This window comes from Ranitomeya imitator, chromosome 1, assembly GCF_032444005.1.
Source record: "Ranitomeya imitator isolate aRanImi1 chromosome 1, aRanImi1.pri, whole genome shotgun sequence".
Classification (NCBI taxonomy): domain Eukaryota; kingdom Metazoa; phylum Chordata; class Amphibia; order Anura; family Dendrobatidae; genus Ranitomeya; species Ranitomeya imitator.
In genome coordinates this window covers 250730645-250746040 of record NC_091282.1, presented here as the reverse complement: position 1 = coordinate 250746040, position 15396 = coordinate 250730645, and the positions used below count along the sequence as shown (strand labels likewise).

The following is a 15396-nucleotide window of genomic DNA, read 5'->3' as shown; positions in this document are numbered from 1 at the left end:
GACGGGCACAAGGGGGCATTCTTTGCGTCTGGAGGAGAGAAGGTTTTTCCACCAACATAGAAGAGGATTCTTTACTGTTAGGGCAGTGAGAATCTGGAATTGCTTGCCTGAGGAGGTGGTGATGGCGAACTCAGTCGAGGGGTTCAAGAGAGGCCTGGATGTCTTCCTGGAGCAGAACAATATTGTATCATACAATTATTAGGTTCTGTAGAAGGACGTAGATCTGGATATTTATTATGATGGAATATAGGCTGAACTGGATGGACAAATGTCTTTTTTCGGCCTTACTAACTATGTTACTATGTTACTATGTTGTTTGTGTAAGGCAATGACCGCTTCTCTTAACTTTTTGATCGATTTCTTGAAAACCCAACAATACTTGTCAACTAGTGGTCATTACCCATAGCTAAGATTCCTCAGGAACATTACTAGAAGCTAGCGTCTGGTTATGCGTCACGTTTGCAGCAGTTCATAATAGCCAAAAGCTCTAAATAAAGACTTGTAACAAAGGCATTGAATAATTCCTAGTCTGCAGTGATATATTGTGTATACTTGGGAGAAACCACTTGTTATATTAGTTGTATTGAGCTTGTTCTTGTTTGATTGATTAATTGGAAACAACAAAACATTTATAAATTTTGCAAATAAACCTGATTTGCAATGGGGGATGAATAATTTTTAATGCATTTGTAAGGCTGCATTTAGACAGCCCGACTGCAGCTGTTAAATGACCACCTATTGGCTACATGTAAGCCAGTCATTTAATAGCCTGTGTAAACAGACTGCTGCACTTCCATGAACATAGAACATCACTAATACGATCATTCTGTGCAGATAAAAAATCATGTCCTTGGCAGAGTATGTCCTGGATACACAGGTCATCATCCACTCCTGGTATGTAGCCATGGATAATCTGAGATTAGATAAAATCATTTTCTAGCTTTGGCTTTTACTTTTGATGTTTATACCATAATTGCTCATGCATGTGTATGGATCTCAGTCCGATCTCGGAAATCAATGCATGGATTGGCTGCAGGTCTTCCCGACTCGAGAGTGACAGCCTAATAGAAATACAAGAAGCTGCCATGCTCCGGTCGGGATACAGTGGGATTGGACACGAGATCCACGGACATCTGAAAAACTCCAGTAAAAATGCATTTACAAAATTGCACCAAATACAAAAATGCACTAAACATACATATAAAAACCTTATAAGTAAGCATGTTTCATGCAGCTTAAAGCACCACTTTTTTTATTTTATTGATCGAGTGGTGTCACTAATCTAAGTTCCCGGCACCTAGTTAAATATTGCATTTTTCGGATTACAAGATTCACTTTGCCCCCCAAAAAATTATAATCCAAATGTAGCTTACCGGCGGCGATGAGGGGTCACTACTGCAGGAAGCTTCTGGTGGTGGCAGGAGTGGGGCAATGCTGCGGGTCCCAAGCTGGTAGGAGGAGGTGCTTTCATTGTGGTGGACTCTGGGAAAATGGCTGCCGAGGGCGGCTCATGCGCCGATTGAGATCTTGGCACTGAAATCTTGTTTCCAGAGATCTCAATTGTGCATTTGCCGCCTCCGGTGGCCATTTTCCCGGAGTCCATCACACTCAAAAGCATGGAAAGTGCAGGGGCTCCAGGCTTTCACAAAATGTCGGCGGAGCCCCGCACCGCCAAACACCATCTCCTACCAGCCTGGGGACCACAGAATTGTCCCACTCCTACCTCCACCGAACACCACCTCCAACCAGTGTGGGGCCTGCAGCATCTCCTGCCTCCTCCACCACCAGCTTCCTGCAGCAGCGACCCTGCCACCTGGGACCCAGCTCCACCACCGCCGTCCCAAAGGTAAGCTACTGTACAAATCGGATTATCAGACGCACAACCATTTTATTAAAACATTTTATTCCTATTTTCCTCCTGAAAATTTGGGGTGCGTCTTATAATCTGCAAAATATGGTACTTACCAGCCACCATCTTCATCTGTTATCACCGTTGCTCCGATTGTCTTCTGCAGGTTGGGACCTGCTGGATCGCTCCAGTGTTTGCTGGGCGAGCTGGAAGTCACAACTCAATGTAAGCCTATGAGATCCAAAATGAGGCCAGAACAAGTCTCTCCTAGACTTACATTGAGAGCTGGTGATCGTCACCTCTGACTTCTAGTCAGTCTGAAGCTGGGGCTCACAAGATGTTGGAGCGGGACTGGAGCAGAAGAAGGAGGCTGGTAAGTATAATACTAGTGGCAGGGAACATGGAGATACCACTCCAGCACTGAAATAAACAAATGCTGGATGGGTGCTATAAACCACCAGATATAAAAACACTATGTGAATGAGCCCTAAATAATTTTTTTTTGTCGTAGTTATATCAGTCGTGTAAAACAATAGAAATGTCTTAAGTGGGTTAGCTATTGTGATACACATTACAATTGTAAAAAATATGAATACAGGCAACACACCAGGACCGGCACTAGGGTATGTCTTGGGGTAGAACATCCATCTTTTGCTATTTTCTAGAAAAATGTGCAGTCAAGAAAGAAAGGTTTGCTAACAATGGGCTGCGGTTTCACACAATGAGAAAAGTGCACAGAGACTCTAATTTGTTGCATATATTCATGTTTTCCCACACATTTATTAAATTATACATAATACAGGCCACTCTCTTAACTACATTTATGAAAGGTACTGTAAATAATATGTAATAGAATATAATAGTACCTTGATAAAAACAGAAACAATTCTTTCAGAAACAAAGAAATGTTCTGCTTCGAAACATTGTGTATATAACCTAAACATATATATGAATCCTCAGATACTTACTGCTGTAGCAAGGTATTGTGAATTATGCGAGAAAGTGACATGGGTGATTGATCCTCTTGCGTACTTGAACTGTTCTTTGGTTTCATCTTCTAGTGTCACAGCATCCAAGATATGTACACTTCCATCTGTAAAGCCAGCTGCCAAAAAGAAACCTGAAATTCAAGAATGAGATCCATAAGTGTCCCACATAGGAAATCGGAACGACCATGAAAAGGCTGAGCTAGAAAGGAAAGAAAAATATGAGAATATGATGCGTAAAAACACAGGGTCATAAACTCTACAACCACATCATGCACAACATTTATGCCACATCATATGGTCACCAATTTCACAAAAAGTCCTATGGTAGATATCATTGGTGTTAAACCGTTGGATCCTGGGGTGGCAATCTGCGATAGCTGCACTTCTGTCACTCATACAAGGTATCGGTCTCTTACGGACAAGGAGTCTCTGTATGTCCAACCAGACTAAGGCTAGTAGAATAAGGATCCATTTCTAATGGTAGATGATATAGCAAGTCAATCGGTGATTATTCACTTGCATAACGTGTTAATAATGTTGCTTTTTTTTTCCTTAACGTGTTTTTATGTCAGTATACATGATGCAAATACCAACAAGGTGAAAATAATCACTGGTAATGACTGTGATCGATCGTTTAGACCAGTGATGTCAAACTGAAATACACAGAGGCTCAAAATTAAAAGCTTGGACAAAATCGGGAGTCAATCTTGATATTTATGAAAAAAAAAAAAAAAACTCTAAAGTTTGTAAAAAAGGAAAAAAAAAAGTTGCTATTTTCCGAGACCTGTAGCGTCTCCAATTTTCGGGATCTCGGATTGGGTGAGGGCTTATTTTTTGCGCACCAATCTGATGTTTTTATTGCTATCATTTTGGTGCAGATACATTCTTTTGATCGCCCATTGTTGCATTTTATTGCAATGTTGCAGCGACAAAAAAAACATAATTCTGGTGTTTCGATTTTTTTCTTGCTTCGCCATTTACCAATTGAATTAATTATTTTTATATATTGATAGACCGGGCGATTCTGAACGCGGCGATACCAAATATGTGTATATTTGATTTTTTTATTGTTTTATTTTGAATGAGGCGAAAGGGGGCTGATTTGAACTTTTTTTTTAAAAAATATGTTTTTATTTTTTACTTTTTACTTGCTTCAATAGTCTCCATGGGAGACTAGAAGCTGCACTTGTCTGATCACCTCTGCTACATAGAACAGGGCTGCAAATATGCTCACTTGCTATGAGTGCCATCCACCAGGCGGCTCTCATAGCGATCCAGCAATGACAACCACAGGGGTCTCCTGCTGACCCCGGGTTGTTATGTCAAATTATCGGCGACCTGCGGTCATGTGACACGGGCACTGATGGGAGGAGGTAAAGATGCACTTCCTGCGCATCCATGCTAAATGCCGCTGTCAGAGTTTGACAGCGGCATTTAACATATTAACAGCCGCGGGTGAATCGCGATTCCACCCACGGCTGTTCCAAGCACATATCCGCTGATCAGATCAGCTGTCATGCGCTGGAGCCCGCACCAAATAGGGGGAGGCGTCCAGTGACGGACCATGATGGAGGGAGAGGGCTAAATATACTCAGCCTGCTGGCCAGATTTGCCCAGGCCAGAGATTATCAAGAGTCCCTTGACAATGCTCACAGAAAAAGGAACCTGGCGATAAGTAAAAATAATGGTGCACACTGCCAAACAGTAGGATTAGTGCGTCCATGAAGTTTCTCCATAAGGTGAGCATAAATATATCAGCAAGAAGATGGCATAAATGATAATTTATAGGGAAAAATAGGACAATAATGATAGTGAATGTGGATCACAAGCACTGCATATCTGCCTTTTTTAGCATTTGCTTAGAAATATAACTAATGATTGGTCCATAATAGTAATAATAAAAAAGTTATATATACACACACACCTCAACATTGAAAATTAGGTTGTTAATGGTTGTTTGGGGAATGTTCTGCCACACTGAATACAATTGGGTGCACACATTATCAAAATCAACTGCTGGCAGCTCCCTTTGCAATAGAAGTCCCAGACATGCTCAATGAGAGACAAGTCTGTAGATGCTGCAGGCAATGGTAGCACGTTTAGTTCATGCAGCCTGCTCACATGACTATTGTAGCGTGGCTAAAGGATGTCTAATCGATGGGAGATATGTCCCTTATAGATGGCTTGCTACTGTGATGTAACCATAGCTGCCTATATGTGTTTCAGGACCTGTGGTGATGTCACAACCACATGTCTGGTCATGTGATGGGTTCTGGGTGTGGTTAGACATATAAAAGAAAGCCTAATGCTTAACACAGGTAGATATGTGTGGAGGAAAAACCCTCCTGAGTGTGTTACGGCTTCAGGACTGAGCCGGATGAACTAGACACTTGTTTTTTCTTTGCCTGAACCAAAGGCTATTTGCTTTCTGTTGTTTTGTCATATGGTTTATGGAGTAATAAACCCAGTGAACTTTAAAGGAAAACCCTCCTGAGTGTCAGCCGTCGCAGCTGAGTGAGTGGAATCCCTACAATTGGTGGTAGACATGCGAGCAGCGTTCCCAGCGGAGAAGTGAGTTTATTTTTGAATGTCCTGGGTCAAGGCTGTTGCAAGCCAGCAAGCATTGCCGGAGAAAATGGAGGACTTGCTGAAACACTTGGTCCAGCAGGAGCAAAGGCAGCAAGAGACCAACAGGCTGTTGATGCAGCAGATACAACAGAGCCAGCAGGAGCAACGGCAGCAGTTACAACAGAGCCAGCAGCAGATGCAGCTTCTGGCAACCGCCATCCAGGGCAAGGCGAGCGCCCCAACCCCAGGTTTGGCTGATGACACCCACGTCCGAAAGACGGTAAGACGCGCATTGCAGAAAATGACTCCCGGGGATGATGTTGAGGCCTTCCTGACGGTGTTTGAGAGGGTCGCTGAGAGGGAAAAACTTCCGCCAGAGCAGTGGGCAGAGGTACTTGCGCCATACCTGACAGGAGTACCCCAGAAGGCGTACTATGATTTGACCTTGCAGGATGCCAAAGAGTATCACAAATTGAAAGCCGAGATTCTCGCACGTTTGGGGGTGACACTGACTGTCAGGGCACAGCGAGTTCACTCCTGGGGCTATCACCGGGACAAACCACCTCGTTCCCAAATGTTTGATCTGTTGCACCTGGTCCAGAAATGGCTGCAGCCAGAGTCATCTACGCCTGCTCAAATGGTAGAACGGGTGATGATGGATCGGTTTGTCCATTCCCTCCCGAGGCCTATACAGACTTGGGTTGCCCAGGGTGATCCCCAGAATGCCGACGAGCTGATCGGACTGGTTGAGAGATACCAAGGGTTGGAAGGCTCCTTCAGGAGGCAGCCCATGCCATACTGGGGGTCCCAGAAGGAAGCTGAGCCCCAAAAAGGGGTGGCGCGTCCAAGGTCACCAAGGGGGGGGGAGGTGGTGCCCAAGGTCCCTACGGGTGATATTGTTTGTTGGAGGTGCCACAAGCCAGGACATATAGCTGCCCGATGTTCCCAGACCACTGAGCAGATGGACTGTAGCATGGGACGCCGTTGTTCATACTATGCGTATCCAGCCTGCAGTGTGAACTCTCTGCCCAACGAGGGACCTCAAGCGTGTCCCGTAAAGGTGAACGGTCGAGAAGTAACGGCACTGTTAGACTCGGGGAGCCTAGTGACCCTGGTGAGGGCCACTTTTCCTCTCCACCTGCTCCCGGGAAAGAAGGTCGGAGTGCGGTGCATACATGGTGATGCAAAGGACTACCCTGTGGCCAGTGTGAACATTGAAACGACATGTGGCACGGAGTCCCACATAGTCGGCGTCGTTCAGGACTTGTTGCACCCTATAATTATTGGCCGGGATTTCTGTTTGTTTTGGGATTTGTGGGGGAAAGGTTCTGAGCTCCCTAGCAAGAGTAGGGAACCAGTGGACCGTGGAAGGGTGGTGCCAAACCCAGAGTCAGACAGGTTTCCTTTTTGTGTCCTGGCTGGAGATGAGGAAGTGTCCCCTGCATCTGACATTCTGGAGTTAGAGGTATCCGGTGAAAATTTTGGGACTGCCCAACATAGGGACCCCACTCTGAGGGAAGCCTTTAATAATGTCACAGTTATTGACGGGGTGGTACAGGAGCCGGGGGCAGACACAAGATTTCCCCATTTTCTAATGAGCAGGGAGTTGTTGTACCGGGTCACGAAAATAAGGGAGGAGTTGGTAGAGCAGTTGGTAGTGCCGGGTCCATATAGACGGAAGGTGTTGGACATGGCCCATTCAACACATCTTGGGTGGACACCTAGGGGTGGAAAAAACGCAGGAACGGGTTGTGCAGAGGTTCTATTGGCCTGGGTGCCACCGGGAAATAGTGAACTATTGCAGGTCCTGCCCTACATGTCAGCTAACTGCTCCCACTCCTCATTTCCGAAACCCCCTTGTGTCACTGCCCATTATTGAGGTGCCATTCGAGAGAATTGCCATGGACTTGGTCGGTCCCTTAGTTAAATCAGCCCGGGGCCATCAGTATATATTAGTCATCCTGGACTATGCCACACGCTATCCTGAGGCAATTCCCTTGAGAAATTCTTCTTCAAAGAGTATAGCTCGCGAGTTGGTCCATGTCTTTTCCCGGACAGGTCTGCCGAAGGAGATCCTGACTGACCAGGGGACACCTTTCATGAGCAAGGTGATGAGGGAACTATGCAAAGCCCTGAAAATCTCCCAGTTGAGGACCTCGGTGTACCATCCCCAGTCAGATGGCCTTGTTGAGAGATTTAACAAGACACTGAAGAGCATGCTGAGAAAAGCTATAGAAAAAGACGGTAGAGACTGGGATTGTCTCTTACCCTATTTGATGTTTTCCATTCGTGAAGTTCCACAGGCCTCCACAGGTTTCTCACCGTTTGAGCTTCTGTATGGCCGACATCCACGAGGACTCCTGGATATAGCCAAGGAAACCTGGGAAGCCGAAGTCACGCCCCACAGAAGCGTCATTGAGCATATGGCCCTGATGCAGCAGAGGATTGCAAAGGTGATGCCTATCGTGAAAGAACACCTTCTCCAAGCACAAGAAGCTCAGGCCAGGGTCTACAACCGGTCTGCAAGAGTGAGGCAATTCAATCCGGGAGACCGAGTTCTTGTGTTAGTTCCGACAGTGGAAAGCAAGTTCTTGGCCAAATGGCAAGGGCCATATGAGGTTGTCGAGAAACTTGGTGAAGTAAACTATAAAATTCACCAACCAGGAAGACGGAAACCATTCCAAGTATACCATGTCAACCTTATCAAGCCGTGGCAAGATAGAGAGCCGACAGTAACTCCATCGTTGTTAAGCAACCCAGAAGATGAGGTTGGAGCGGTTACTATAGCGGAGACGCTATCGGAGTCCCAGAAACAGCAATGCCGGGAGTTACTCCAGAAAAACAGGGACCTGTTTTCCGAGTTGCCTGGGTACACGAAGGTCATAGAGCATGAGGTCCTGACAGAGCCCCATGTGCGCGTGAACGTGAAGCCCTATAGAATTCCTGAGGCCCGTCGAGAAATAGTCTCCAAGGAAGTGGAGCGTATGTTGAAGCTTGGAGTCATTGAGGAATCCAAGAGCGGTTGGTCGAGCCCAATTGTCCTGGTCCCAAAACCTGATGGGGAGTGGAGATTTTGCAACGACTATAGGAAGTTGAATGAGGTCTCTAAGTTCGACGCATATCCCATGCCCCGCGTTGATGAGCTCATCGAAAGGCTTGGGCCCGCCAGGTACATAACCACCTTGGATTTGACGAAGGGGTATTGGCAGATCCCCATGGCACAGGAAGCCAAGGAGAAGACGGCGTTTTCTACACCAGATGGGTGCTTCCAGTATGTCCGGATGCCATTTGGCCTACAGGGAGCTCCGGCCACCTTCCAAAGGGCTATGGATAGAGTCCTTGCACCCCACAAGGCATACGCTGCTGCGTACCTAGATGATATCGTCATCTTTAGCCCGGACTGGGAGAGTCATCTGGAGAAAGTCCAAGCGGTGTTTGATGCTATAAGAGAGGCCGGATTTACAATAAACCCGAAGAAGTGTGCATTGGGTAAAGAAGAAGCTAAGTACCTTGGATACATAGTGGGTCATGGAGAAATAAAACCCCAAATCAGTAAAGTGGAGGCAATTCAAACATGGCCAAAACCAGTTTCCAAGAAGCAAGTTAAAGCCTTCCTGGGAATCGTGGGATATTACAGGAGGTTCATCCCAAACTTCGCCACAATGGCGGCGCCTCTGACTGACCTGCTAAAAGGGACAAAATCAGTAATGGTTAAGTGGTCCGAAGAAACAGATTCAGCCTTCCAAGAAATGAAAGAGGCTTTATGTAAGCAACCCGTTCTGATGGCCCCAAACTTCAAGAAAGAGTTTATTCTTCAAACAGATGCCTCAGATGTTGGGGTGGGAGCAGTCCTTTCCCAAGAACTACATGGAGAGGAGCATCCTGTTCTCTATCTGAGTAGGAAGCTGTCCTCGTCTGAAAAGAACTACTCAGTCGTTGAAAAGGAGTGCTTGGCCATAAAATGGGCAGTCAACACATTACGGTACTATTTGCTGGGACGTAAATTTAGACTGATATCCGACCATGCCCCACTTAGGTGGATGAGGGAAACGAAGGGTAGAAATGCTAGGGTCACCCGTTGGTTCTTAGCCCTGCAGGACTTCTGTTTCCATGTGGAACATAGGGTCGGAAAGCTGCACGGTAATGCTGATGCCCTGTCAAGAATCCCTTGTCTAGTGGGAGAAAGTGCCAAGCCCCACGGCTTTAGGCAGAGGGGGGAGGTATGTAGCGTGGCTAAAGGATGTCTAATCGATGGGAGATATGTCCCTTATAGATGGCTTGCTACTGTGATGTAACCATAGCTACCTATATGTGTTTCAGGACCTGTGGTGATGTCACAACCACATGTCTGGTCATGTGATGGGTTCTGGGTGTGGTTAGACATATAAAAGAAAGCCTAATGCTTAACACAGGTAGATATGTGTGGAGGAAAAACCCTCCTGAGTGTGTTACGGCTTCAGGACTGAGCCGGATGAACTGGACACTTGTTTTTTCTTTGCCTGAACCAAAGGCTATTTGCTTTCTGTTGTTTTGTCATATGGTTTATGGAGTAATAAACCCAGTGAACTTTAAAGGAAAACCCTCCTGAGTGTCAGCCGTCGCAGCTGAGTGAGTGGAATCCCTACACTATATATATTGTAGGGATCCACGCTCTCGGGTAGGCATTCTGTAGTGTTCACACAGGCAATGCCGTTTGATCAAAACATATGCAGTTTTACTGCTTTCATAAAACTGCAAGGAATTAAAAAAAAAAAAAACAGAATCTTCTGGGCACAAAAGGTATAACAGCAAATAAACAGTTCATTTAGCAGGGCACATATGTCAGTTTGTGCTCACCAGATAAGATTACAGTCCTTTCTCCCAGAGAAAACTTTACTCAAAATAGAGGTATGGTCCTACCATGCCTCTGTGTCACCTTCACCCTGAGGTCCAGCAATTTCCAGAGGCAAACAGGCAAATTCAACTCAGTGTTCAGTTCACACTGAACAGGCTCTAGCTTCCACATGGTTCTCTTCAGCTCCAACACACAGACTGCTCAGGTTTCCTAGCTGTCCCATGCAGTCTCCATTCAGAGATAGAAACAAGCACGTCACATTGTAGCTGGTCACTCACCAGCATCACACTCCACTCCCCTCAAAACACAGCAGACTGATGCACCTAGTAAACACAAGCCCTGAAGTACTAGGATTTAACCCAGTCCTGCGTGGCTTTGCTACATAGCCCTCCTGCCCAAAACTGGAGGCTGGGTACCATCTGACAATACACAGAGCCTATAGGGCTTTAACCCCTTCATGACCCAGCCTATTTTGACCTTAAAGACCTTGCCGTTTTTTGCAATTCTGACCAGTGTCCCTTCATGAGGTAATAACTCAGGAACGCTTCAATGGATCCTAGCGGTTCTGAGATTGTTTTTTCGTGACATATTGGGCTTCATGTTAGTGGTAAATTTAGGTCAATAAATTCTGTGTTTATTTGTGATAAAAACGGAAATTTGGCGAAAATTTTGAAAATTTCGCAATTTTCACATTTTGAATTTTTATTCTGTTAAACCAGAGAGTTATGTGACACAAAATAGTTAATAAATAACATTTCCCACACGTCTACTTTACATCAGCACAATTTTGGAAACAACATTTTTTTTTGCTAGGAAGTTATAAGGGTTAAAATTTGACCAGCGATTTCTCATTTTTACAACGAAATTTACAAAACCATTTTTTTTAGGGACCACCTCACATTTGAAGTCAGTTTGAGGGGTCTATATGGCTGAAAATACCCAAAAGTGACAATATTCTAAAAACTGCACCCCTCAAGGTACTCAAAACCACATTCAAGAAGTTTATTAACCCTTCGGGTGCTTCACAGCAGCAGAAGCAACATGGAAGGAAAAAATGAACATTTAACTTTTTAGTCACAAAAATGATTTTTCAGCAACAATTTTTTTATTTTCTCAATGGTAAAAGGAGAAACTGAACAACGAAAGTTGTTGTCCAATTTGTCCTGAGTACGCTGATACCTCATATGTGGGGGTAAACCACTGTTTGGGCGCAGGGCTTGGAAGGGAAGGAGCGCCATTTGACTTTTTGAATGAAAAATTGGCTGTACTCTTTAGCGGACACTATGTCACGTTTGGAGAGCCCCGTGTGCCTAAAAATTGGAGCTCCCCCACAAGTGACCCCATTTTGAAAACTAGACGCCCCAAGGAACTTATCCAGATGCATAGTGAGACCTTTAAACCCCCAGGTGCTTCACAAATTGATCCTTAAAAATGAAAAAGTACTTTTTCTTCACAAAAAAATTATTTTAGCCTCAATTTTTTCATTTTCACATGGACAACAGGATAAAATGGATCCTAAAATTTGTTTGGCAATTTCTCCTGAGTACACCGATACCTCACATGTGGGGGTAAACCACTGTTTGGGCACATGGTAAGGCTCGGAAGGGAAGGAGCGCCATTTGACTTTTTGAATGAAAAATTATCTCCATCGTTAGCGGACACCATGTCGCGTTTGGAGAGACCCTGTGTGCTTAAACATTGGAGCTCCCCGACAAGCGACCCCATTTTGGAAACTGGACCCCCCAAGGAACTTATCTAGATGCCTAGTGAGCACTTTAAACCCTCAGGTGCTTCACAAATTGATCCGTAAAAATGAAAAAGTACTTTTTTATCACAAAAAATTTCTTTTCGCCTCAATTTTTTCATTTTCACATGGGCAATAGGATAAAATGGATCCTAAAATTTGTTGAGCAATTTCTCTCGAGTACGCCGATACCTCATATGTGGGGGTAAACCACTGTTTGGGCACACGGCAGGGCTCGGAAGGGTAGGCGCGCCTTTTGACTTTTTGAATGGAAAATTAGCTCCAATTGTTAGCGGACACCATGTCGCATTTGGAGAGCCCCTGTGTGCCTATGCAATGGAGCTCCCCCACAAGTGACCCCATTTTGGAAACTAGACCCCCCCAAGGAACTTATCTAGATGCATACTGAGCACTTTAAACCCCCAGGTGCTTCACAGAAGTTTATAATGCAGGGCCATGAAAATAAAAAATAATTTTTCTTTCCTCAAAAATGATTTTTTAGCCTGGAATTTCCTATTTTGCCAATGGTAATAGGAGAAATTGGACCATAAATGTTGTTGTCCAGTTTGTCCTGAGTACGCAGATACCCCATATGTGGGGGTAAACCACTGTTTGGGCGCACGGCAGGGCTCAGAAGGGAAGGCACGCCATTTGGCTTTTTAAATGGAAAATTAGCTCCAATCATTAGCGGACACCATGTCGCGTTTGGAGAGCCCATGTGTGCCTAAACATTGGAGATCCCCCACAAATGACCCAATTTTGGAAACTAGACCCCCAAAGGAACTAATCTAGATGTATGGTGAGCACTTTGAACCCTCAAGTGCTTCACAGAAGTTTATAACACAGAGCCATGAAAATAAAAAACAAAATTTCTTTTCTCAAAAATGATTTTTTAGCCCGCAATTTTTTATTTTCCCAAGGGTAACAGGAGAAATTTGACCCCAAAAGTTGTTGTCCAGTTTCTCCTGAGTACGCTGATTACCCCCACATATGGGGTAAACCACTGTTTAGGCATATGCTGGGGCTCGGAAGTGAAGTAGTGACGTTTTGAAATGCAGACTTTGATGGAATGCTCTGCGGGCGTCACGTTGCGTTTGCAGAGCCCCTGATGTGGCTAAACAGTAGAAACCCCCCACAAGTGACCCCATTTTGGAAACTAGACCCCAAAAGGAACTTATCTAGATGTGAGGTGAGCACTTTGAACCCCCAAGTGCTTCACAGAAGTTCATAACACAGAGCAGTGAAAATAATAAATACGTTTTCTTTCCTCAAAAATAATTTTTTAGCCTAGAATTTTTTAATTTTCCCAAGGGTAACAGGAGAAATTTGACCCCAATATTTGTTGTCCAGTTTCTCCTGAGTACGGTGATATCCCATATGTGGGGGTAAACTACTATTTGGGCACTTGCCGGGGCTCGGAAGTGAAGTAGTGACGTTTTGAAATACAGACTTTGATGGAATGCTCTACGGGCGTCACATTGCGTTTGCAGAGCCCCTGATGTGACTAAACAGTAGAAACCCCCCACAAGTGACCCCATTTCGGAAACTAGACCCCGAAATTAAATTATCTAGATATGTGGTGAGCAGTTTCAACCCCCAAGTGCTTCACAGAAGTTTATAACGCAGAGCCGTGAAAATAATAAATACGTTTTCTTTCCTCAAAAATAATTTTTTAGCCCAGAATTTTTTATTTTCCCAAGGGTTACAGGAGAAATTGGACCACAAAAGTTGTTGTCCAGTTTCTCCTAAGTAAGCTGATACCCCATGTGTGGGGGTAAACCACTGTTTGGGCACACGTGGGGGCTCAGAAGGGAAGTAGTGACTTTTGAAATGCAGACTTTGATGGAATGGTCTGCGGGCATCACGTTGCGTTTGCAGAGCCCCTGGTGTGCCTAAACAGTAGAAACCCCCCACAAGTGACCCCACTTTGGAAACTAGACCCCAAAGGAACTTATCTAGATATGTGGTGAGCACTTTCAACCCCCAAGTGCTTTACAGAAGTTTATAACGCAGAGCCGTGAAAATAATAAATACGTTTTCTTTCCTCAAAAACAATTTTTTAGCCCAGAATTTTTTATTTTCCCAAGGGTTACAGGAGAAATTGGACCCCAAAAGTTGTTGTCCAGTTTCTCCTGAGTACGCTGATACCCCATGTGTGGGGGTAAACCACTGTTTGGGCACACGTCGGGGCTCAGAAGGGAAGTAGTGACTTTTGAAATGCAGACTTTGATGGAATGGTCGGCGGGTGTCACGTTGCGTTTGCAGAGCCCCTGGTGTGCCTAAACAGTAGAAACTCCCCCACAAGTGACCCCATTTTGGAAACTAGACCCCCCAAGGTACTTATCTAGATCAAAAATGATGTTTTAGCAAGCAATTTTTTATTTTCTCAAGGGTAACAGGAGAAATTGGACCCCAGTAATTGTTGCGCAGTTTGTCCTGATTATGCTGGTACCCCATATGTGGGGGTAAACCACTGTTTGGGCACACGTCGGGGCTCGGAAGTGAGGGAGCACCATTTGACTTTTTGAATACAAGATTGGCTGGAATCAATGGTGGCGCCATGTTGCGTTTGGAGACCCCCTGATGTGCCTAAACAGTGGAAACCCCTCAATTCTAACTCCAACACACCCCTAAACCTTATCCCAACTGTAGCCGTAACCCTAATCACAACCCTAACCCCAACACACCCCTAACCCCAACACACCCCTAACCCTAACCACAACCCTAATTCCAACCCAACCCTAACCCTAAGGCTATGTGCCAACGTTGCGGATTCGTGTGAGAATTTTCAGCATCATTTTTGAAAAATCCGCGGGTAAAAGGCACTGCGTTTTACCTGCGGATTTACCGTGGATTGCCAGTGTTTTTTGTGCGGATTTCACCTGCGGATTCCTATTGAGGAACAGGTGTAAAACGCTGCGGAATCCGCACAAAGAATTGACATGCTGCGGAAAATACAACACAGCGTTCCCGCGCGGTATTTTCCGCACCATGGGCACAGCAGATTTGGTTTTCCATATGTTTACATGGTACTGTAAACCTGATGGAACACTGCTGCGAATCCGCAGCGGCCAATCCGCTGCGGATCCGCAGCCAAATCCGCACCGTGTGCACATAGCCTAAGAGCCTAATTCTAAAGGTATGTGCACACGCTGCGGAAAACGCTGCGGATCCGCAGCAGTTTCCCATGAGTTTACAGTTCAATGTAAACCTATGGGAAACAAAAATCGCTGTACACATGCTGCAGAAAAACTGCACGGAAACGCAGCGGTTTACATTCCGCAGCATGTCACTTTCTGCGGATTCCGCAGCGGTTTTACAACTGCTCCAATAGAAAATCGCAGTTGTAAAACCGCAGTGAAATGCACAGAAAAACTGCGGTAAATCCACAGCAGTTTAGCACTGCGGATTT

General features: G+C 45.1%; 1 protein-coding gene across 1 annotated transcript in view; it reads right to left on the bottom strand.

Moving 5' to 3' along the window:
- Positions 1-15396, bottom strand: part of CFAP251 (cilia and flagella associated protein 251) — a 179216-nt gene that overhangs the window by 60583 nt on the left and 103237 nt on the right. The window contains exon 13 of the mRNA XM_069755502.1: positions 2818-2969. Coding sequence (XP_069611603.1) covers positions 2818-2969 — 152 coding nt within the window. The remainder of the gene's footprint in view (positions 1-2817; positions 2970-15396) is intronic.